Raw genomic sequence first — 23,297 nt, forward strand, 5'->3', positions numbered from 1 at the left:
CAGTCATGGTTGCTTCACAGCATCGACCTACACATAGGATTTAAGACCAGCCGTATTAAATGACAAGTTCAGTACTGCTGACCAAGAGTGTCTGACTACTGTTTAAGACATAACACATTAACAATGACTGACAACAATAAAAGGAAAAGCAACTCAAGGCAAATATCTCTTTACAGAATATAGGAGACCTATGCACATATATCCTGCATCAAAGGGATAAGCCACAGCATCGTGCGTAAAAGTTTATGCAGCTTCTGAGAATTATGCTTCTCTTTCTTAGGAAGGATTTGTAGAATTTATTATTCAAACTATGTTATTTTGGAACATGGTTATTTGAAAACATAAGCACGGCACCATCTGGGTGACACATGCCAAGGAAATATAGATTGCACCGTATTTCTGCTTAAGGAATTAATGGAAGGTTGATAGCCTGGAAGAGAAAAAAAAAAACTATCTTGCCATTGCTGGTCAGCAATAATCGAACCACTTTCTGGGGATTAAGCGCATGGCTAAGCCTACTGGACCAGACACTAGCAAAGGGCAGGGGGTCTTCTTATCAGAGAAATGCTTCTGGAGCCAGTCTCACTACATGACAGATTGCTTTCATATTCCTGTCTGCAAGGCAACAAAGGATGGCAGTAATGCGATAATGCCAGAGTGCAATGGGTGTTAAGAACCCGTTGCATTTATGTATTGTATTTAGTAAATAATCAGGCTCATCCAAATTGTGATCTCACCACTCAACCAAGGCCATTAAAATCAAGGTTAATGCTTTAATAATCCTCTGCTATTTTTTTTTAATATCGTCAAAAGGAACCCTTCTCTATTTGCGTGGCCATAATATTACTGACCCCTTCATCCTCTCAAAGCACATCAAAAGGAACTGAAATCAAAGTAATTACCAGTGTTGTTCTCTCATGGTAAACATTTAACTCCTTGCACTTCCCTTCACTGTTAAAGAAATGCAATTGGATTTTAAAAAATGTAGATGGGAAAACTTAAGGTCAATAATTTCAGGATATTTATACTGCAATTTTCTTTGCCGAAATGATTTCGATCTGAATGAATTCAAGTATGGGTATAGCTATAAAGAAAAGCAGAATTATAATACTCTATGCCACTTCTTAGTTTTAAAATCCAAATGGACAATGACAGAAGTACTTAAGCTTTCAAGTGCAAATTCCTGTATTTAGGCTTCCAGTATAAGTATTTTAACTAGCTATGTACTTATTAGACAGAAATACTACAATGGGATTGGTAAATCCACAAAAATATACATTGTGATGTCCTACTTGCCACACAGGCATTTACTTACGAATTTCTAGATGAGGAAATAAGAGTTAAAACTAGTGATTGCCATCTTCAGTCCTCACATAATGAAAACCATTAATGTTCTCTGAAATTTCATGTTCTCTATGACTTTTCATGGCATCAGTACTCTATCACAATGGGTAAGTAGACAAGAAAAATGAACAAATTTCTGCAAATATCCAATACTTAGTTTTGACTAAATGTTGTTGCTATTGGGTGCCTTCGAGTTGGTTCCGATTCATAGCCTGGGCCTGTGCCATCCTCACTATCGTTCTTATGTTTGAGCACATTGCTGCAGCCCCTGTGTCAGTTCATCTCATTGAGGGTCTTCCTCTTTTTCCTTGACCCTCTACTTTACCAAGTATGATGTCCTTCTCCAGGGACAGGTCCTTCCAGATAACATGTTCAGGGTGCATGAGATGAAGTCTTGCCATTCTCACTTCTAAGGTGCATTCTGGCTGCACTTCTTCCAAGACAGATTTGTTTATTTTCTGGCAGTCCATGGTATATTCAATATTCTTTGCCAACGCCATAATTCAAAAACATCAATTCTTCTTTGGTCTTCCTTATTCATTGTCCAGCTTTCGCATGCATATGAGGTGACTGAAAATATCATAGCTTGGGTCAGGTGTACCTTAGTCCTCAAGGTGACATCTTTGCTGTTTAACACTTTAAAAAGGTCTTTGCAACAGATTTGTCTAAAGTAATACGTTGTTTGACTTCCTGACTGCTGCTTCCATGGGCATTGACTGTGGATCCCAAGAAAATGAAATCATTGACAACTTCAATATTTTAGCTGTTTATCATGATGTTGTTTATTGGTCCAATTGTGAGATATCTTTTTTTCTTAATGTTGAGGTATAATCCATACTGAAGGTTGTATTCTTTGATCTTCATCAGCAAGTGCTTCAAGTCCTCTTCACTTTGAGCAAGCAAGGTTGTGTCATTTGCATAACACAGGTTGTTGATGAGTCTTCCTCCAATGCCGTATTCTTCTCCATATAGTTAGGTTTCTCGGGTTATCTGTTGAGCATATAGGTTGAATAAGTATAGTGAAAGGATAGAACCCTGATGCACACCTTTCCTGACTTTAAACCTTGCAGTATCCCCTTGTTTTATTCAAATGACTGTCTCTTGGTCTATGTACAGGTTCTTCATAAGCACAATTAAGTGTTCTGGAATTCCCATTCTTCGCGATGCTATCCATAAACTGTTATGATTTGAACAGTCAAATGCCTTTGCATAGTCAATAGAACACAAGTAAACATCTTTCTTGTATTCTCTGCTTTCAGCCAAGTTCCATCTGACATCAGCAATGATATCCCTGGTTCCATGTCCTCTTCTGAATCCAGCCTGAATTTCTGGCAGTTCCTTGTCGATGCACTGCTGCAGCTGCTTTTGAATGATCTTCAGCAAAATTTTACCTCTGTGTGACACCAATGATATTGTTCAATAATTTCCTCATTCTGTTGGATCACTTTTCTTTGGAATGGGCACAAATATGGATCTATTCCAGTCAGTTGGTCAGATAGCTTTCTTCCAAATTTCCTGGCATAGAGGAATGAGCACTTCCAGCACTGCATCGGCTTGTTGAAACGTCTCAATCAGTATATTCTGTCAATTCGTAGAGCCTTGTTTTCGGCCAATGCCTTCAGTGTGGCTTGGATTTTTCCTTCAGTACTGTCTTAGTTATCTAGTACTGCTATAACAGAAATATTACAAGTGGATGGCTTTAACAAAGAGAAATTTATTCTCTCACAGTTTAGGAGGCTGGAAATCCGAATTCAGGGTGCCAGCTCCAGGGGAAGGCTTTCTCTATGTCGGCTCTGGGGAAGGTCCTTTTCATCAATCTTCTCCTGGTCTAGGAGTGTCTCAGTGCAGTCACTAGTTCCAAAGAATGTGCTCCACTCCTGGCTCTGCTTTCTTGGTGGTAGGAGGTTCCCCTGACTCTCTGCTTGCTTTTCTCTTTTATATCTGTAAAAGAGACTGACTCAGGATACAACCTATTCTTGTAGACTGAGTCCTGCCTCATTAACATAACTGTCTCTAATTCTGCCTCATTGACACCATAGATGCAGGATTTACAACACATAGGAAAAGCACATCAGATGACAAAACGGTGGACAATCACATGATACTGGGAATCATGGCCCAGACAAGTTGACATACATTTTGGGGGGACCCAATTCAATCCATAACAAGTACTATCAGTTCTTGATCAAATGACGCCTCCTGAAATGGCTGAACATCGACCAGTTCTTTTTGGTACAGTGATTCTGTGTATTCCTTCCATCTTTTTTTTGATGTTTTCTGTATTGCTCAATATTTGCCCACATTGTTGTTTTTAGGTTCCGTCAAGTCAGTTCCAATTCATAGTGACCCTATGTACAACAGAATGAAACACTACTCAGTCTTGCACCATCCTCACATTCATTTCTATGTTTCAGCCCATGTTGAAGCCACTGTATCAATCTATCTCGTTGAGGGTCTTCCTCTTTTTCGCTGACCCTCTACTTTACCAAGCATGATGTCTTTGTCTAGGGACTGGTCCCTCCTGATAACTTGCCCAAAGTACTCAACATGAAGTCTCACCATTGTCACTTCTAAGGAGCATTCTGCATATACTTCTTCCAAGTCAGATTTGTTCATTCCTCTGGCAGCCCATAGTATATTCAATATTTGTCACCAACACCATAATTCAAAGGCATCAATTCTTTAGTCTTCCTTATTCTTTGTCCAGTTTTTAGGTGCATATGATGTGAGTGAAAACACCATGGCTTGTGTCAGATGCACCATAGTCCTCAAAGTGACATCTTTGCTTTTTTTTAACACTTTAAAGAGATCTTTTGCAGCAGATTTGCCCAATGGAATATGTCATTTGATTTGACTGCTGCTTCCATGAGCATATCGTTTGGTTTTCCATGAGCACTGATTGTGGACCCAAGTAATATGAAATCCTGGACAGCTTAGATCTTTTTTCTGTTTATCCTTTAGCCCACAGAATCTGTCAATATTGCAACTCAAGGCTTGATTTTCTTCATTTCTTTCAGCTTCTAGGTATCTGCACATTTCATTACAATATTTTATTTTGTCTTCTTAAGCTGCCCTTTAAAATCTTCTGTTCAGCGTTTTTACGTGATCATTTCTTCTGTTTGCCTTAGCTACTCTACATTTAAAAGCAAGGTTCAGAGTCTCTTCTGGCATCCATTTGGGTCTTTTCTTTCTTTCCTGTCTTTTTAACGACGTTTTGCTTTCTTCATGTATGATATCCTTGACATCACTGCACAACTCATCTTGTATTCGATCATTAGTATTCAATGATTCAAACCTATTCCTGAGTTAGTCTCTAAATTCAGGTGGGATATACTCAAAGTCATACTTTGGCTCTCGTGGACTTGTTTTAATTTTCTTCAGCTTCAACTTGAACTTGTATATAAGCAATTGATGGCCTTTTGCATGGTCAGCCCCGGCCTTGTTCTGACTGACAATACTGAGCTTCTCCATCCTCTCTTTCCATGTGGTGTGTAGTCAATTCAATTCCTCTGGATTCCATCTAATGAGGTCCACATGTATAGTCACTTTTTGTGTTGTTGAAAAAAGGTATTTGCAATGAATAAGTTGTTGGTCTTGCAAAATTCTATTATGTGATCTCTGTCGTCATTTCTGTAACCAAGGCCATATTTTCCAACTACTGTTCCTTCTTCTTTGATTCCAACTTTAACATCATAATCATCAATAGTTATTAACGAATCTTGATTGCATATTTGATCAATTTCAGACTGCAGAAGTTGGTAAAAATCTTCAATTCCTTCATCTTTGGCATTAGTGTTGGTGTGTAAATTTGAATAATAATCATATTAATGGGTCTTCCTTGTAGGCATATGGATATTATCCTATCATTGTCAGCACCGTACTTCAGGATAGATCTTGAAATGTTCTTTTTGACCATGAATGTGACACTAGTCTTCTTCAATTTATCATTCCCAGCATAGCAGACCATGACTGTCTGATTCAAAATGGCCAATACCAGTCCATTTCAGCTCATTAATGCCTAGCATATCGATCCTTATGCATTCTATTTCATTCTTGACAACTTCCAATTTTTCTAGATTCGTACTTCGTACATTCCACGTTCTGATTATTAATGGATGTTTGCAGCTGTTTCTTCTCACTTTGAGTTGTGCCACATCAGTAAATGAAATTCTCGACAGCTTTACTCCATCTATGTCATTAAGGTCAACTCTACTTTGAGGAAGCAGCTCTCCCTCAGTCATATTTTGAATGACTTCCAAGCTAAGTGGCTCATCTTCTAGCACTATACCAGACAATATTCCACTGTTATTTTTTTATTCCATAAGGTTTTCACTGGCCAATTTTTTTTTAGAAGTAGACTGCCAGATCTACTTCTTCCTCCTCTGTCTTAATCTGGAAACTCCACTGAAACCTGTCTGCCATGGCTGACCCTGCTGATATTTGAAATACCAGTGGAAAAGGTTCCAGCATCACCGCAACATGCAAGCCACCACAGTACGACAAACTGGGACTAAGTATTAAATAACTATATTTTAAATATTGAATCAGAAAATAAAATCCCTAGGCTTTGTAAAAGGAAATGAGTTACTTTCCAATGTGCAGAAACGACATGGAATGGTTATGTTCTTAATTTCCCAAATCTAAAGAGAGAAAGGTAGAAAGAATAAGCAAACAAGTAATTGCCTGACTTAAGGTATTAGGTCTATTTTCTACAACTAGTTCATAAGAAAAGATGACATCTGACAATTTATCTCTGCTGTCACTAAAGGATAATTACTATCCTTCAGTTGAGAAGACTCTACCAAGGTATCCATCACACCTAAGATAGAAAAATTAGTCATAAACAATTTTATATAATAGTGTTAAAAAATTTACTTTAAATGGCTTAAGTTAGTACATACTGGTGCATTTTAAAGACCAATACTAGTAAATAAACAACTTTTCAAATAAATCTACAATTAGCCATTCTGAAAAACAGCATCCCATTAAGAATGCTAACACTATTTTTGACTATTGATTTCCAAGGAAAGAAAATCAATATTATATTAAGTTTTATGAAAGCTCCACGAAGCTGACAAACAAAACTAGATTTTAATTATTCCATGATGAAAAGCTTAGAGCTATTTTCTTCCATATTAAAAATCTTTTTTATAAGAATAAATGTTTCTGCTAAATAAAATTAAATTCTCCTCACAAGACTACCACCTTAATAATAATGATAAATAATTCCAAAGGCCAAAAAATTATGTTAAATACTACTTTTCCAAAAATACTTAAAATTTCTAGCCACAAAGCTGGCTTCTAAAGATCTTTGCCCTTGCTATAGAGTCTCTAGGTATAGCATAAGTATGCGTCTTTTTTTTTTTTTTTTAAGGGCACTGTATATCAGCTCTGTTCCCAGTGAACAGTGAACTGTTTCAAATCCACGTCGCAGAGGCTGGATCAATCTTGCAAACACAAGTCATTGCTGAAAAGAGGCCTTGAACTGAAACAGCCTGGAAAATGTATTAGATCTTCATCTTTGCAAGAGGGTATGCCTTCCAAGCAAGTTAAAATGTAATGTGGCAAAACTTAAATTAAACACTTCATTTAAAATAAAAATCATGCCTTAACAGATGTAAAGTCCCTGATTCAAGGAAAAAAATTACCTGGAGTTAGTGAAGGGAGAGATACTAACACATAAAGGCGATTTCTTTTGGCATCTTCTCCAGTTATAGTGGGGGTGATGGGGCGGGGGGGGGGGCGCCTTGTTTATTACACTTTTCTATTAACCTTTGAAAGTACCTTCTTCCTTCTCTTTTCTTTTCTTGTGAAATGGAAACCAGAGCAGCTATCCTGGCCTAGAAAGATGATATGGGTCTTGGGGAAAATGAGAACGGTGTATATACTACCACTAGAAAGAAAACCATTTTCAAAAGTGTAACTTGCCTCTATCATGTCTTTGATATAAATTGCTCCAAAGATGCCATTGTTAGACCCCTATAGTGAGAGTGAAAAAAAAACTTAGGATGGCCACTGTTTCCAGTGAACCCAGCTAAATACTGTAACAACTCTCGTTTTTCTGAAATTCAGAATTATTCAAGAATAATGAGCATAACACCAACTCATGTGATACTCTAGTATACTTTAGTAATTAATAATACTACTATATAATTTGAAATCAGTACCTTATAATCCAAGGCTGAGAGTTTTTCCAGTCTTTTGTTTCCATCAGGAGAACCTATCTTCTTGGTAAACTGAATAAAACATAGTTTGTTTTGTGCCAAAAATGATAAGATGATAAAACTGTCTGTGAGAAGAGCTAAAAAAAAAAAATTTTTTTTTATAATACCATGTTACCAATAAAATAATAATGAATTAATAGATTTTTTCCTCTGACATATAAAAGGTTATTTTCAGAATGAAGAAAAATATTACACTGAAGTCTCTAAAGTCTCCTAAATGCCACTGTGACTTTTTACTAGGATATTAAGGATAATTGTGAATAAATAATAATAATCTAATCATACATGGATTTGATACTTTTTCTTCTCTCCTGTGACCATTTCAATATACACTAATGATTGGGGACCACTAGCAAATGAGATACATTTGGAACCAGGCCTAGGAAAGCATAGAATAAAGACTGTCTCACACCTGAATGCAAAGATGAAAACATTTACTTTATTTACACTTAGCTTTTAACCCTGTGTCTACAATCATATAAACCATCTGAGAATACACTGGACTTATTAGGGGATACAGATTAGTCTTCTCCACCCGATGTAATTTTATTTTTTTAATTTTGAAAATTTATACCAATGAACCTTCTTTAGAGGGTATATATGCTGAATGAAACAAAGCATATTATGCCCAATATGTATATTATATAAATTAATATTTTATATGAAGACTAGCAAAAATATTCCATAGCTTTACTTCTAGAGCACACAAGAAGAAAGACAGTATTCAAGGGTTACATAAAGGGACATGACTGTTGTATAAAATTATTGATAAAAACACATAATGGAAATTTGAGAAATGTTTTGTATTGTTCCTAATATAAAGAAGTTATTGAACATTTTATATATTTTCTTTACTTCCACACCCCTGGCCATGCAAGTGATGGACTTCGATCAACACAATTACAGGAGAATCTGGATACCACCAATAAAGCACATTGTTATCATGGTCCCATAAGAATGTATTATTTTGGGTATAAATAAAAGAAACAAGTGAAAAATAATAATAAAGACACGAATAGTGCTGAAGTCTCCTTTTAATTCTCACAGAAGAACATTGATATAACAAAATTGTCACAGTCACTATTTTATTTGCAGTGTCAACAAAGGGGTCAACTATGAGATAGATGAAAATGGAACCTCTTTCATAGGCAAGCTTCCTTAGCACCACATTCCTATAAGAGGAAATGTCATACTTACAATCCTACCCCCAACTTATTATTATTAGTAATATGGATAATTATAGCCATCCTGCAGAGTGTTTTCTTTAATATGATGAAATTGTGTCTGGTTTATTTGGAGGTGGCTAGTGAGAACACACAGCAGAAGGAAGGCTTCTTTACTCTCACCTCTGTTCTTCGCTTTGATTGTTCAATTTAAAATACTGACAATTTTCAATCTTTCGATAATGCAAGCTGTTTTTACACCTTTTTACCTTGGATAAAAGAACATAATCTTAAAAATTCATATACTATAAAGAAAATGGGCTTTGTAGCCAAAACCTGGGTTCAAATCTCAGCTTAGCCATATGACCCTTGACATGTTCCTTAGTATCTCAGCTTGAGTTTTCTTATCAATAATTTGGAAATAACTGTACCTTATAAGGTTGTTTTGGGATTAAATGAAATAGGTATGCTGACACCCAGCACACAGTCTTTAGGGCTCAATAAATGTCACTATCCTTCCTTTTCAATAACTGGCTTAAAAACTTCTTTCTTATGTGTTAGGTACCAATTCAGTACTGATTGTGGTGTCACTTAATAGAATCCAGATTTACCCAGTATATTTGGCCTTGATTTTTTATATGTAGAAAGTGCAGGCTAAAGTCTTTCCAAAGTTACTATTCATAGACTTTGGTAACACAGAACCATCCTGTGTCCAAAGCACAGATTTTTATTGATGGCTGTGCTGACACATTTGTGTTATTTATTCAAAAGTCATTTGCATGTGAAAATATTTGAAATGTCAACAATAGGCAACTAATTCTGGAAGAACACACACCACAAAATCACACTATTTTGAAAATCCTTACATTCACATTTTTTGAAGAAAAGTGTGAAGAATACTCAGAGAATAAGCCTAACAGTTGGCAAGACAAGAACTTTGATATTAAATATTAGTCAAAACTTCTACTGGTCCCAAGGGTTGTAGCTACGCTATTACAAGCAATTACTTGTTATGTTTGCAAGTCCCCAGCGGTAATAATTAGTCTACCTGTTGACACACTATTTCTCCTGCTCCACGGTTAATGTAGGCAATTGATTTGCACATGGGGGTAATTACCATCACTGATAGTGTCTGAGATGAGCTTCCCCACCAGGCTTCTGTCGATCACCACTTTCTCCAGCTGTGGCCCAGAAAGGCTTAGCGATACCAGCACACCTGAACCAAAGAGGAGCTAAAACCAGGTAAGGGGGAGGGGAGATATGCCGAAAGTTAGAATCTTTTTAAAAACATCGCTCTCTAAACATACAATTTATGCATACGTCTACACTATGAAATTATAAAGTTTTTCTTCATTAATTACTGGCATTCTGAGTAAAAAGAGACAGGTGGCTAAGTGCCCTGATTAAAGCTACCAAAATGCAGGAACAGAATCTAGTCCATGTTTATTAGGAGTCCATTCTTCTAAATACTTAGAAAGTACTCATGCAGAAATAATCACTGTGTTTTGTATTCAGAAAATGTAGTGTGTTCTTTTAAAATATTTTGAAAGATTACTATTTGCATCAAAAATTAAAAGAATATTTCTTGAGGTCTGAATACTCACGGCTACACATTAAATATAGGAGATGCCACAATTACAAAATGAAGAGCTAATGTTAAGATTTATTTGAAATGTAAACCCCACTAAAGAGTTTGTTGGTCTAAAATATTAAAAATACATGTAAATCAGGGCAATTAAGGTAAAATATTAATATTTTAAAAAATATAAGTAAATATACCAGAAAGGAGAGATAAAGAAATCTTGTAAAGTACCCAGGCTTTACCAGTATCAGCATTCACCACCCAACAAAAGATGATTGGGTATCATCGTTAGGATTTTAGGCTGCTACTTTCCATTTGTGGCAGCATAATTCATTCATCTCCAAATGTTCAAAACACTCTGAAAGAACTACACCTATGCTTGTTATCTATGAGATTATGGAATATCAACATTGGGAGAAATTGCTTCACCTTCAAGGTGACAGGCTCAAAGCTAATGAATCACAGAACAGCATATGATAAAAGAAGGAAAAAAAAATTGTCAGTGAACTAATCATGAAAATGCTAGCCAAACCCAAAGACAACTATGATTTCAAACAAAACAGGGGAATCCCCCACCCACCTAGCCATCATGTCCCAGCTAGAGAGGAGGATTCTGTGCCAAGACATATTGGGACTTGTGTGAAAGACAAGCTGCATGAAAGGCTGGGGTTATGTAAAGAAAGACCACTACTCCCCCTGCTAACAGATTCCAGGGGCATGAATCAGAAAGGAAACCGAAAGGTCTCTTTGCACACAACTGTTGGAATCCTTGTCCTAGTCACCAGAAAGCTTACTTTCACCATGAAACACATGACTTAATAATGCCCTGAAAGAGGGAGGGAAAAGGACTTAACAACCATCTTTATTGGTCTTAGAGACTACAATGAAGGTACATTTGTTCCAAGAATTTCAAAACACTTCACAAATTAATGTCTACTGAATTACACCCAATCCTGCAAAATACACTGATGAAAAATACTAATATTTTCCTTTTTTATAATTCCCCAATAATAATATAGCATATAGTCTTCACGCTCAAATTCTCCCTTCTCAGGCAGACAACCTCAGGGACATCTTCTCTGTTTAGCTCTCCCTCCTAATAGCTTTTCCCTTTTTGCAAATCCTAACTTGTCCTTTATTCAAAACGTCTATAAAATCTGTCCTTTCCTATTACTTTTTATCTACTAAAACTTTATACCTGTACTCTCATGCACCTCTTTTCTTAATTATCCATTGTCTACTAGCTCCTTATGAATACTGGCTAGGCCACTTTCATCTTTGCATCTTCAATGCCAGGCACATAATAGGTACTAAATAAATGTCTGGAGAATCATAACTACCTCATCATCACATCAGATAATTCAGAGTTAGAAGGAAACTAGTCTAATCATCCACTTTCACATGGCAAGGAAGTTCCTTCTGAACAAGGACAGATTATGCAATAAGCAAGGTACACACAGGCTTATTTGTGCTTACTTACTAATCTGCAGTGCACAATTTCACCTGTTTTTTTTATCACATCCCATGTGAAACTGTGCACTACAGATTAGTAAGTGAACACAACTAAGCCCATGCATACCTTGTTTATTGGTTAATCTGCTCCCATTTCTAAAGCAACCTTTCAAGCATTCAGCCCATGCATGAATACTGCCAATGACCAGGAGCTCATTACCTCACAGGAAAGCTATTCTACCATTGCACAGTTATAATCAAAAAACTGAAGGTCAACTATATGCTAAGCAGTAAATTACATTTGCTGGCCCCAAAATGAATCAAATATAATCCTGAAAAAACAGATTAAATATACATTAAGAGAGGTAGAAATACAAGCAAATAAGCGCAATAAAGCACTGTTACTGCTCCTATTATAGCAGTATGTACAGGCTACTGTAGACACTGAGAAGGAAATAGTGACTCTTAAGTTTGAGGTTAAGGTCTAAAGCTGTCTTCTCAGAACTTCACAGTAGCCCCAGTTTTTATTCAATAGTTCCCCTTTCTAGAAAACTACCCTTCAAATATTCGAAGACAACCAGTCAGTGTTGGCTCTACCACTTTCTAAGGTGTGTGGCCTTGAAAGCATTATTTAGCCATTCTGTGCCTTCATTTACTTATATGAAAAATGGAGGTAATAGTATTAACTTCATCGGGTAAGGATTAAATAAATTTTTACAAAGAAACACTAGAATAATGCCTGGCCATAGTAAGTGTTTACAATTACTATTATTCAATCATTACTTATAAAACATGCTCTCACCATGCTGTTTGCCATCTCCGAACACATTTTTTTTTTAATTTCTTTTAAAATCTTGTATCCAGATTGGACTTAATATTAGACATGGAACACTAGACTCCAGGTGAGGTATAGCCAGTAAAGAGTAGTCTTTTGTTACTGTATTAGTCATCTAGTGCTGCTATAACAGAAATACCACAAGTGGATGGCTTTAAAAAAGAAAAATTTATTTTCTTACAGCCTAGTAGACTAAAAGTCCAAATTCAGGGTGTCAGTTCCAGGGCAAGACCTTCTCTGTCAGCTCTGGAAGATGGTCTTTCTTGTCAATCTTCCCCTGGACTAGGATCTTCTCCATGCAGGAACCCTGGGTCTAAAGGGCACGCTCTGCTCCTGGTACTTCTTTCTTGGTGGTATGAGGTCCCCAACTCTCTGCTTGCTTCTCTTTCTTCTTGAGAGATAAGAGGTGGTGCAGGCCACACCACTGGGAAACTCCCTTTACACTGGATCAGGGATGTGACCTTAGTAAGGGTATTACAAGCCCGCCCTAATATTCTTTAACATAAAATTATAATCACAAAATAGAGGACAACCACACAATGTTGGAAATCATGGCCTAACCAAATTGACACATATTTTGGAGGGACACAACTCAATCCATGACAGTTATCTTCTCCATTTGCTATGATTTCACAAAAATATCTTCTCCAAGATATTTGCAATTTCCTCAGAATTTTGAATTTTAATTTGTCCAAGTCCCTAATCCTTTTTTTTCTTATTTTTTGTTCTTGCCACTGCTATCACGATGTAATCAGTTATCCTACTAGAAATTGCTTTTTCTGCATGTAAGTGTTTATTATGTTATAAAATTAACTCCAAAAGCTCACTTTTGTGGGGTGGAGGAAGAAGGCCAACCTACGGGAGTGGTAAGACAGAACTTGAGCTGGAAAGGATTAGAAGGGGACGGTAACTGTCAAGGCGCAATAGGAGAGTATGCCGTGATAGATACAGATCTAAACATGGAACTAGGCATAGTGATTTGGGGACTATGGGTCCTGCCTAGTGTGTTTGGGCATTCCTTCAAAAATCCTTTTCAAAAGTAGGCAGAGCCAATGATTTGCACATTCATTCCACAGATAGAAATTTGGTACCATGTCTCAGCTAGTTCTGGGTGCTGAGGATACAACAGTGAGCAAAAGAGACAAAGCCCTTGCCCTCGATACTTTCATAGAGTATGCATTTGAGTCTGGACACAGACAAACAAACACCCACTGCCATTGAGTCGATTCTGACTCATAGCGACCCTATAGACAATAGACATATAGTTTTAATATAATGTCAGATAGCAATGAGTGGTATGGAGAAAAATACAGTAAGAATAAGGATATTAGGGAGAGGCTATTTTAAGTAGGATGACAAGTAAACCTCTCTCAGGAGATGAATTTTGAGTACAGACCCATAAGACTAAAGGAGCAAGTCCCACAAATATCTGGAGAAAAGGAATTTGAGGCAGAAAGAACACCAAATGCAAAAACTCTGAAGTTGGGATGTGCCTGGGATGACTAAAGAACACCTTGAGCCAGTGTAGCTGGAGGAGAATGAGTGAGAGGGCTATGTGTAGAGGATGAAGTCAGAGAGGTGCTCAGGAGCCAGATTAGTTGAACCTTGTTGATGAAAAGCCATTGGGTTTTAAGTAGAGGAGAACGATAATCTATGTTTCGAACAGAATCCTCTGGCTACTCTGTTAAGAACAGAATATTAGGGAGTCAGGATAAGAGTGGAAGCAAGGAGACCATTAGGAGGCTAGTTCAGTGGTGCAGGTAAGAGAAGATGATAACTTGAACTAGAAAGGTAATGGCGGAGAAAATGATAAGTAGTCAGATTTGAGATATATTTTAAAGGAAGATTCACTAGGATTTGCTGAAGGACTAGATGTGGCACATAAGAGGAAGAGAAAGTCAAGACTGACTCAAAGGTTTTTAGTCTGAGCAGCTGGGTTTACTGATAGGCAACACTGGTTGTTGTTGTCACTAGGTGACACTGAGTCAATTCCAACTGATAGCAATGCCATGTGACAGAGTAGAACTGCCCCCATAGGGTTTTCTTGGTTGTAATTTTACTAAAAGTAGATCACCAGGTGTTTCTCCTAAGGCGCAGCTATGTGGGTTTGAACTGCCAAGCTTTCAGTTAGCAGCTCAGCACTTAACCATTTCACCACCAGGGCTCCTTAGGGAACACTGGAGGAGAAGCCAATTTAGACTGTAGGGAATCAAGAGTTTGTTTTTGGATATGTTAAGTTATGATGCCTGTGGACATACAAATGGAGTTATCGGGTAGACAATTAGATATAAGTCTTAAGTTCGGGGAGGGGTGGGCTGAAGATATACATTTGGGATTCACCAGCAATACAAAGGTAGAATTTAGTCATGGGACTAGATAAGCTCTCCTTAAAAAATGAGTGGAAAGGCAGTCTAAGATGGCAGAGTAGTTAGACGCTTCATAACGTCCCTCTTACAGTAAAAACTTGAAAAAAATGAGTGAATCAGATATAGATGACAACTTTAGAACCCTGAGCATCAAAGACAAGGCTGAAGAATCAGTCTGAGCACCAAGTAGGAGAGACAGCACAAAAACAGCAGACATGGAGAATTATGGATTGCCAGTGCCATGCTAGCCAAACCTGCACAGCACGGCCATATTGAGACAAAGCAAGCAGTGGTGCAGCCAAGAAGGAGCGAGTCTGCACTCTTGTCCAGAGCTAGGCAGTAGTGCTTCCTGCCCTGCAAAAGTTAAGTGCACACACCCCACCAATCGCACCCACCCCAGTCCCCGATGCCAGAGGCTCACAGGCCTATGGGGCCCCGCCACGTCCGTCACCCATCCCCCCTCCCCACGCATCATCTCAGGCTGGCAGCACCCACCACTACCCCGCCCCCTAGGCCAGGAGCCTATGGACTAGAGGTGCCCGCCCCTTTGCTCAGTCACTCACAAGGGGGCCCACAGACCTGCAGCACCTAATCCCTCCAGCCACCTGCTCCAGGGGCCTGAGGGCTGGTGGTGCCTCCAACTCTCTGCAGCCACCTGTGCCGGGGGCCTGAGGGAAAGTGGTACCTCCCACTCCCTGCAGCCACCTGTGCTGTGGGCCTGAAGAATGGCAGTGCCTCCCACTCCCTCTGGCCACCCACACCAGTGGCCTGAGAGCTGGCAGTGCCTCTCACTGTATCCAACCACCCACGCCAGGGGCATGAGTGCTGGAGGTGCTTCCCACTCCTTGCAGCCACCTGTGCTGAAGACCTGAGGACTGGTGATGCTTCCTACTCCCTCCAGCTGCTCTGGGGGCCTGACGACTGGCTGCACAACCTCACCCATGACACACTTTAGCAGATAGGGGCATGCCTTCCAATCAGGCACCCGTGGACAGGTGATATCCCCTTGCCTTGCCCCTCGCCATCACCCCTCCCCAAGCAACTGAAAGCTTGTGCTTGCTCTGAAGACACCTGCACAGCCCTGCCCACCCAAGACTGTTGGTGTGAGTTTCCACACCACCCACCCGGTGACTGACGACCCAGGCACCCTTGCCCCAGCCAACCAGAAATCGGCAGAGTGCACACACAACACCCAATGCAGACGTCAAGGAGAATGCCCCCTGCACCCACAGTCAGGTAACCAGCTGGACAGATACATAACCTCACCAGAAATGGCACCTAAATCCTCAGCAACTCCAGAAGATGGGCAGACAGAGATTCATGTTCACATATCTAGTCGCTGCCTCACCCACCTGAGAACATGAGACAAGAGCTTCAATGTGGCCAGATTAAGTGACCAGAGTAGCACACAAGCCCAACTGTCATGGATTGAACTATGTCCCCCCAAAAACGTGTATCAACTTGGTTAAACCATCATTCCCAGTATTCTGTGGTGGTCCTCTATTTTGTGATTATAATTTTATGTTAAAAGGATTAGGGTGGGATTGTTACACCCTTGCCAGGTCACATCCCTGATCCAATGTAAAGGGAGTTTCCCTGGGGTGTAGGAAGCAAGCAGAGAGTTGGGAACCTCATACCATCAAGAAAGCTGTGCCAGGAGCAGAGTGTTTTATTTGGACCTGAAGTTCCTGCACTGACATGCTCCCAGACCAAGGGAAGGCTGACGACAAGGGCCTTCCTCCAAAGCCAGCAGAGACAGAAAGCCTTCCCCTGAAGCTGACGTCCTGAATTTGGACTTCTAACCTACTAGACTGTGAGAGAATAAATTTCTCTTTGTTAAAGCCATCCATTTTTGGTATTTCTGTTACAGCAGCACTAGATGACTAAGATATCAACCTACTCAGGTATACCAAAACAAAACAAAACAAAAACTCAGGACACAGCATTCAATAAATAAATAAACACAACAGCTTCTTGATTCCTTGGAGACAACAAACAGTATCAAATCACATAAAGCAGGACAAGATGGCTCCAACAAGTGACCAAAATAAAGAACCAGAAACCCTTCCAGAGGAAGAAATGGCAATGGAACTACCTGATAAAGATTTCAAAAGACTAATATACAGGATTCTTCAAGATATCAAGGAAAACATTGACAAAATCATAAACATAAACAAAATCAAGGAAAACACACATGAAGCAATAGAAGAATTCAGGGAAACAACACAAGAAAAAAATGACAAAATAGAAAATTCGAAACCATACCAAAACGGCAACTAGAAATCAAAAAAATTCACAAAATTTCAGAAATAAATAACTCAATAGAAGAATATAGGAGCAGAATTGAAACAATGGAAGACAAATCTCTTAACACCCATTTGCTTGAGGAAAAATCTGAAAAAAGAATGAAGAAAAATCAAGTAAGCCTAAGAATTATGTGGGGCACTATCAAGAGAAAAAAATTGCACATGATTGGAGTTCCAGAACACGGGGAGGTAATGGAAAACACAGAGAAAATTGTCAAAGATTTGCTGACAATTAGAAACCTTCCTTAATATCATGAAAGATGAGAAGATATCCATCCAAGAAGTTCAACGAACTCCATACAGAATAGACCCCAAAAGAAAGTCCCCAAGACATACCACAATCAAAACTGCCAAAACCAAAGGAAAAGAAAGAACTCTAAGAGCAGCTTAAAAAAAAAAACAAAAATCAGGTACAAAGGGGAACCAATAAGACTAACTCTGATTACCTGGCAGAAACCATGCAGGTAAGGTGAAGAAATGGAATGACATATATAAAATTTGAAAGAAAAAATTGCCAACCAAGAATTATATATATATGATGGCAAAATTAGGATATTTCCAGATAAATAGAAACTAAGGGAATTTGTAAAAACTAGACCAAATTTACAAGAATATTAAAAGGTTTCCTTCAAACAGAGAACCAACAACATCAGAAAACAATCTGAGATTAGGACAGAGGAAAGAATCAGCCAGATACCAACCCAGATAAAGAAATATCAAAAATAAAACAAAGCTAAAACAACTGAAAACAGGAAAACAGAGATGTCAATCTATAAATGATGACAACATCAAAACAAAAAAGAGCGAATAAATGGTGTAGTTATACAACTTTGATATAGGGAGGAAATCAAGATGACATCAAGATACAAAAGACTGGTTTAAACTTAGGAAGATAAAGGTAAATTTCAAGATAACCACAAAGAGAGTTAAAAAAAAAAAAAGTACTCATCAAAATAAAAACAAGAAAAACATCAAGACCCAGCAAACACAAAATCAACAACAAAAGAAATGAAAAGAAAAGCCACAGACAAAAAAACTCAGCACAGAAAATTAAGTGAAACAAAAAAATCATCAACACCACAAAAAGAGTACGACAAAATGACAGCAGTAAACTCATACCTATGGATAATTACACTAAATGAAAATGGCTTAAATGCACCAGTAAAAAGACAGAGAGTGGCCGAATGGAGAGGAAAAAAAATATGACTCATCAATATGCTGTCTATAGTAGACACATCTTAGACACAGAGACTCAAACAAACTAAAACTCAAAGGACAGAATCCACCAAGAGGACATAGCCATAATAAATATATATGCACCCAATGGCAGGGTTCCAAAATAACATTAAAAAAAAAAAAAAAACTCTAACAGCATTGAAAAGAGGAATAAACAGTTCCACAATAATAAAGGAGACTTCAATGCACCATTTGTGGTGAAGGAAAGAATATCTAGACAGAAAATCAGTGAAGATACAGAAGATGTAAATGTCACAATCAACTAACTCGACCTCATAGACATATACAGAACAATCCACCCAACAGCAGCAAAGTATACACTCTTTCCAATGTACATGGAATGGTCTCCAGAATAAACCACATTTTAGGCCAAAGAACAAGTCTTAACAAAAATACAAAACATCAAAATAACACAAAGCATTTTCTCTAATCACAATGCCATATAAGTAGAAATCAATAACAGGAAAGCTGTTGTTCTTAGGTGCCATTGAGTCAGTTTCAACTCATAAGGACCATATGTACAACAGAACAAAACACTCCCCAGTCCTGAGGCACTCTCACAATCGTTGTTCTGCTTGAACCCATTGTTGCAGCCACTGTGTCAATCCGTCTCGTTGAAGGTCTTCCTCTTTACCACTGACCCTCTACTTTACCAACACAATGTCCTTCTCCAGCGATTGTTCCCTCCTGATAACGTGTCCAAAGTATGTGGGGCATACTCTCATACACTAGTCTTCAAGGTGATATTTTTGCTTTTCAACACTTTAAAGAGGTCTTTTGTAGCAGATTTCCCCAACACAATGCATCTTTTAATTTCCTGACTGCTGCTTCCATGGATGTTGACTGTGGATCCAAGCAAAATGAAATCCTTGAAAACTGAGATATTTTCTTAGTTTGTCATGATATTGCTTATTTTTCCAATTGTGAGGATTTTTGTTTTCTTTACTTTGAGGTATAATCCATACTGAAGGCTGTGGTCTTTGAGCTTCATCAGTAAGTGCTTCAAGTCCTCTTCACTTTCAGCAAGCAAGGTTGTGTCATCTGCATAATGCAGGTTGTTAATGAGTCTTCCTCCAGTCTTGATGCCCTGTTCTTCATAGAGCCCAGCTTCTTGGATTATTTGCTCAGGATATAGATTGAATAGGTATGGTGAAAGAATGCAACCCTGACGCACACCTTTCCTAACTTTAAACCACGCAGTATCCCTTTGGTCTGTTCTAACAACTGCCTCTTGATCTATTGTCCTCACAAGCACAATGAAGTATTCTGGAATTCCCATTCTTCACAATATTATCCATAATTTGTCATGATCCACACAGTCAAATGCCTTTGCAAAGTCAATAAAACACAGGTTAACATCTTTCTGGTATTCTCTGCTTTCAGCCAAGATCCATATGACATCAGCAATGATATCTCTGGTTCCACGTCCTCTTCTCAATCTGGCCTGAATTTCTGGCAGTTCCCTGTCGATATACTGCTGCAGCCACTTTTCAATGATCTTCAGCAAAATTTTACTTGCATGTGATATTTAATGATACCATTTAATCATTTCCACATTTGGTTGGATCACCTTTCTTGGGAAGAGGCATAAATATGGATCTCTTCCAGTCAGTTGGCCAGCTAGCTGACTTCCAAGTTTCTTGGCATAGATGAGTGAGCACTTTCAGCACTGCATCTATTTGTTGAAACATCTCAATTGATATTCTTTCAATTCCTGGTGCCTTGTTTTTCGCCAACACCTTCAGTGAAGCTTGGAGTTCTTCCTTCAGTACCATCAGTTCCTGAACATATACTACCTCTTGAAATTGTTGAATATCGACCAACTCTTTTTGGTATAGTGACTCTGTGTATTCCTTCTATCTTCTTTTGATGCCTTCTGTGTCTTTTAGTATTTTTTTCTCATAGAATCCTTCACTGTTGCAACTTGAGGCTTGAATTTTTTCTTCAGTTCTTTCAGCTTGAGAAATGCCGACCTCCAAGTCTTTGCACGTCATTATAATACTTAACTTTGTCCTCTAGAGTTGCCCTTTGAAATACTCTGTTCAGCAGTTTTACTTCATCATTTCTTCCTTTTGCTCTAGCTACTCAACATTTAAGAGCAAGTTTCAGAGTCTCTTCTGACACCCATTTTGGTCTTTTCTTTCTTTCTTGTTTTTTTAACAATCTCTTGCATTCCTCATGTATGATGTCCTTGATGTCATTCTACAACTCAACTGGTCTTCAGTCATTAGTGTTCAACACGTCAAATCTATTCTTAAGATGGTCTCTAAATTCAGGTGGGATATACTTAAGGTCATCCTTTGGCTCTCACGGACGGGCCCTAATTTTCTTTAGTTGCAACTCGAACTTGCGTATGAGCAATTGTTGGTCTGTTCTGCAGCTGGCCCCAGCCTTGTTCTGACTGATGATATTGAGCTTTTCCACTGCCTCTTTCCACAGATGTAGTTCATTTGATTCTTGTGTATTCCATCTGACGAGGTCCACATGTACAGCTGCTGTTTATGTTGGTGAAAAAAGGTATTTGCAATGAAGAAGTCATTGGTCTTAAGAAATTCTATCATGCAATCTCTGGCACTGTTTCTATCACCAAGGTCATATTTTCCAACTACTGATGCTTCTTTGTTTCCAGCTTTAACATTCTAATCACCAGTAATTATCAATGCATCTTAATGACATGTTTGATCAACTTCAGACTGCAAAAGTTGGTAAAAATCTTCAATTTCTTCATCTTTGGCCTTAACGGTTGATGAGTAAATTTGAATAATAGTCACATTAACTGGTCTTCTCTGTAGGCGTATGGATATTATCCTATCACTGACAGAGTTGTACTTCAGGATAGATCTTGAAATGTTCTTTTTGACAATGAATGCAATGCCATTCCTCTTCAATTTGTCATTCCCATCATAGTAGGCCATATGACTGTCTGATTAAAAATGGCCAATACCAGTCCATTTCAGCTTTCTGATGCCTAGGATATCAATCTTCATACGTTCCATTTCATTTTTGATGATTTCCAATTTTCCTAGATTCATACTTTGTACATTCCAGGTTCTGATTATTAATGGGTGTTTGCAGCTGTTTCTTCCCATTTTGAGTCATGCCACATCAGCAAACAAATGTCCTGAAAGCTTGACTCCATTCATGTCATTAAGGTCGACTCTACTCTGAGGAGGCAGCCCTTCCCTAGTTGTATTTTGAGTGCCTTTCAGCCTGGTGGGCTCATCTTCTGGCACTTTGTCAGGCAATGTTCCGCTGCTATTCATAAGGTTTTCATTGGCTAATTCTCTTCAGAAGTAGACCATTGGGTCCTTCTTTCTAGTCTGTCTTAGTCTGGAAACTTAGCTGAAACTTGTCCGCCATGGGTGACCTTCCTGGTATTTGAATACCAGTGGCATAGCATCCAGCATCACAGTAACACGCAAGCCGCCACAGTAGGACAAACTGACAGATGCATGCGAACAGCAAGGGAAAAAATAACATACATGAAAACTGAATAACACATTGCTTAAAAACCACTGGGAAATAGAAGAAATCAAAGATGGAATAAAAAAAAATTCACATAATCAAATGAGAATGAAAATACACCTTACCAAAACCTTTGGGACACGGCAATAGCAGTGTTCAGAGGTAAATTTACAGCAATAAACACACACATCAAAAAAGAAGAAAAGGCCAAAATCAAAACATTAACACTACAACTTGAACAAATAGAGAGAGAGGAGCAAGGAAGCCCACAGTCACCAGAAAAAGAAGGAAATAATAAAGGTTTGAGGGGAAATAAATGAAATAGAGAACAGTAAAACAATAGAAAGAATCAACAAGACCAGAAGTTGGTTCTTTGAAAGGTCCAACAAAATCTACAAACCACTGGCCAAATTGACAAAAGAAAAGCAGAAGAGGAGGCAAATCAGAATAAGAAATGGGATGAGTGACATCACAAAAGACCTACTGAAATAAAAAGGATCATAACAGAATACTATGAAAAATTATACTCCAAAAAATTTGAAAACCTAGAGAAAATGGGCAAATTTCTAGAAACACACCATCTACCTAAACTAACACAAACTAAGGTAGAAAAACTGAACTGACTTGTAACAAAAAAAGACTGAAGAGGTAATAAAAAAAAAATTCCCAAGGAAAAAAAAAAAACCTGGCCCAGATGGCTTCACTGGAGAATTCTACCAAACATTCAGAGAAGAGCTCATACCAATACTACTCAACCTATTGCACAGTATAGAAAAGTAAAGAATACTCACAAATTCATTCTATGAAGCCAATACAACCCTGTTACCAAAGCCAGGCAAAGACACCGAAAAAAAAAAAAAAAATTACAGACCAATATTACTCATGAATACAGTGGTAAAAATTCTCGACAAAATTCTAGCAAATAGAATTCAACAGCATATCAAAAAAAACAATACATCATGACCAAGTGGGATTCATACCTAGTATGTAATGATATTTCAACATAAGAAAATCAATCAACATAATCTACCACATAAATAAAAGAATCAACATGATCATCTCAATCGATGCAGAAAGGTCATTTGATAAAGTTCAAAACTTACTCCTGGTAAGTAGTCTCAATAAAATAGGAATACAAGGGAACTTCCTCAACATAATAAAGGGCATTTATACAAAATGAACAGCCAGCATTATTCTGGAAGCATCCCCCTTGAGAACAGGAATGAGACAAGGATGCCCTTTATCACCATTCTTAGTCAACATTGTGCTGGAGGTTGTAGCTAGATCAACAAGGCAACAAACGGCATCCAAATTGGTAAGGAAG

General features: G+C 38.2%; 1 protein-coding gene across 1 annotated transcript in view; it reads right to left on the reverse strand.

Moving 5' to 3' along the window:
• Window positions 1-23,297, reverse strand: part of WDPCP (WD repeat containing planar cell polarity effector) — a 328,314-nt gene that overhangs the window by 180,353 nt on the left and 124,664 nt on the right. Inside the window, exons 9-10 of the mRNA XM_023552524.2 lie at window positions 9,849-9,963; window positions 7,512-7,645 (exon numbers count right to left, since the gene is read on the reverse strand). Of these exons, the coding sequence (XP_023408292.2) occupies window positions 7,512-7,645; window positions 9,849-9,963 (249 nt within the window). The remainder of the gene's footprint in view (window positions 1-7,511; window positions 7,646-9,848; window positions 9,964-23,297) is intronic.

Source organism: Loxodonta africana, chromosome 15, assembly GCF_030014295.1.
Source record: "Loxodonta africana isolate mLoxAfr1 chromosome 15, mLoxAfr1.hap2, whole genome shotgun sequence".
Taxonomy (NCBI): domain Eukaryota; kingdom Metazoa; phylum Chordata; class Mammalia; order Proboscidea; family Elephantidae; genus Loxodonta; species Loxodonta africana.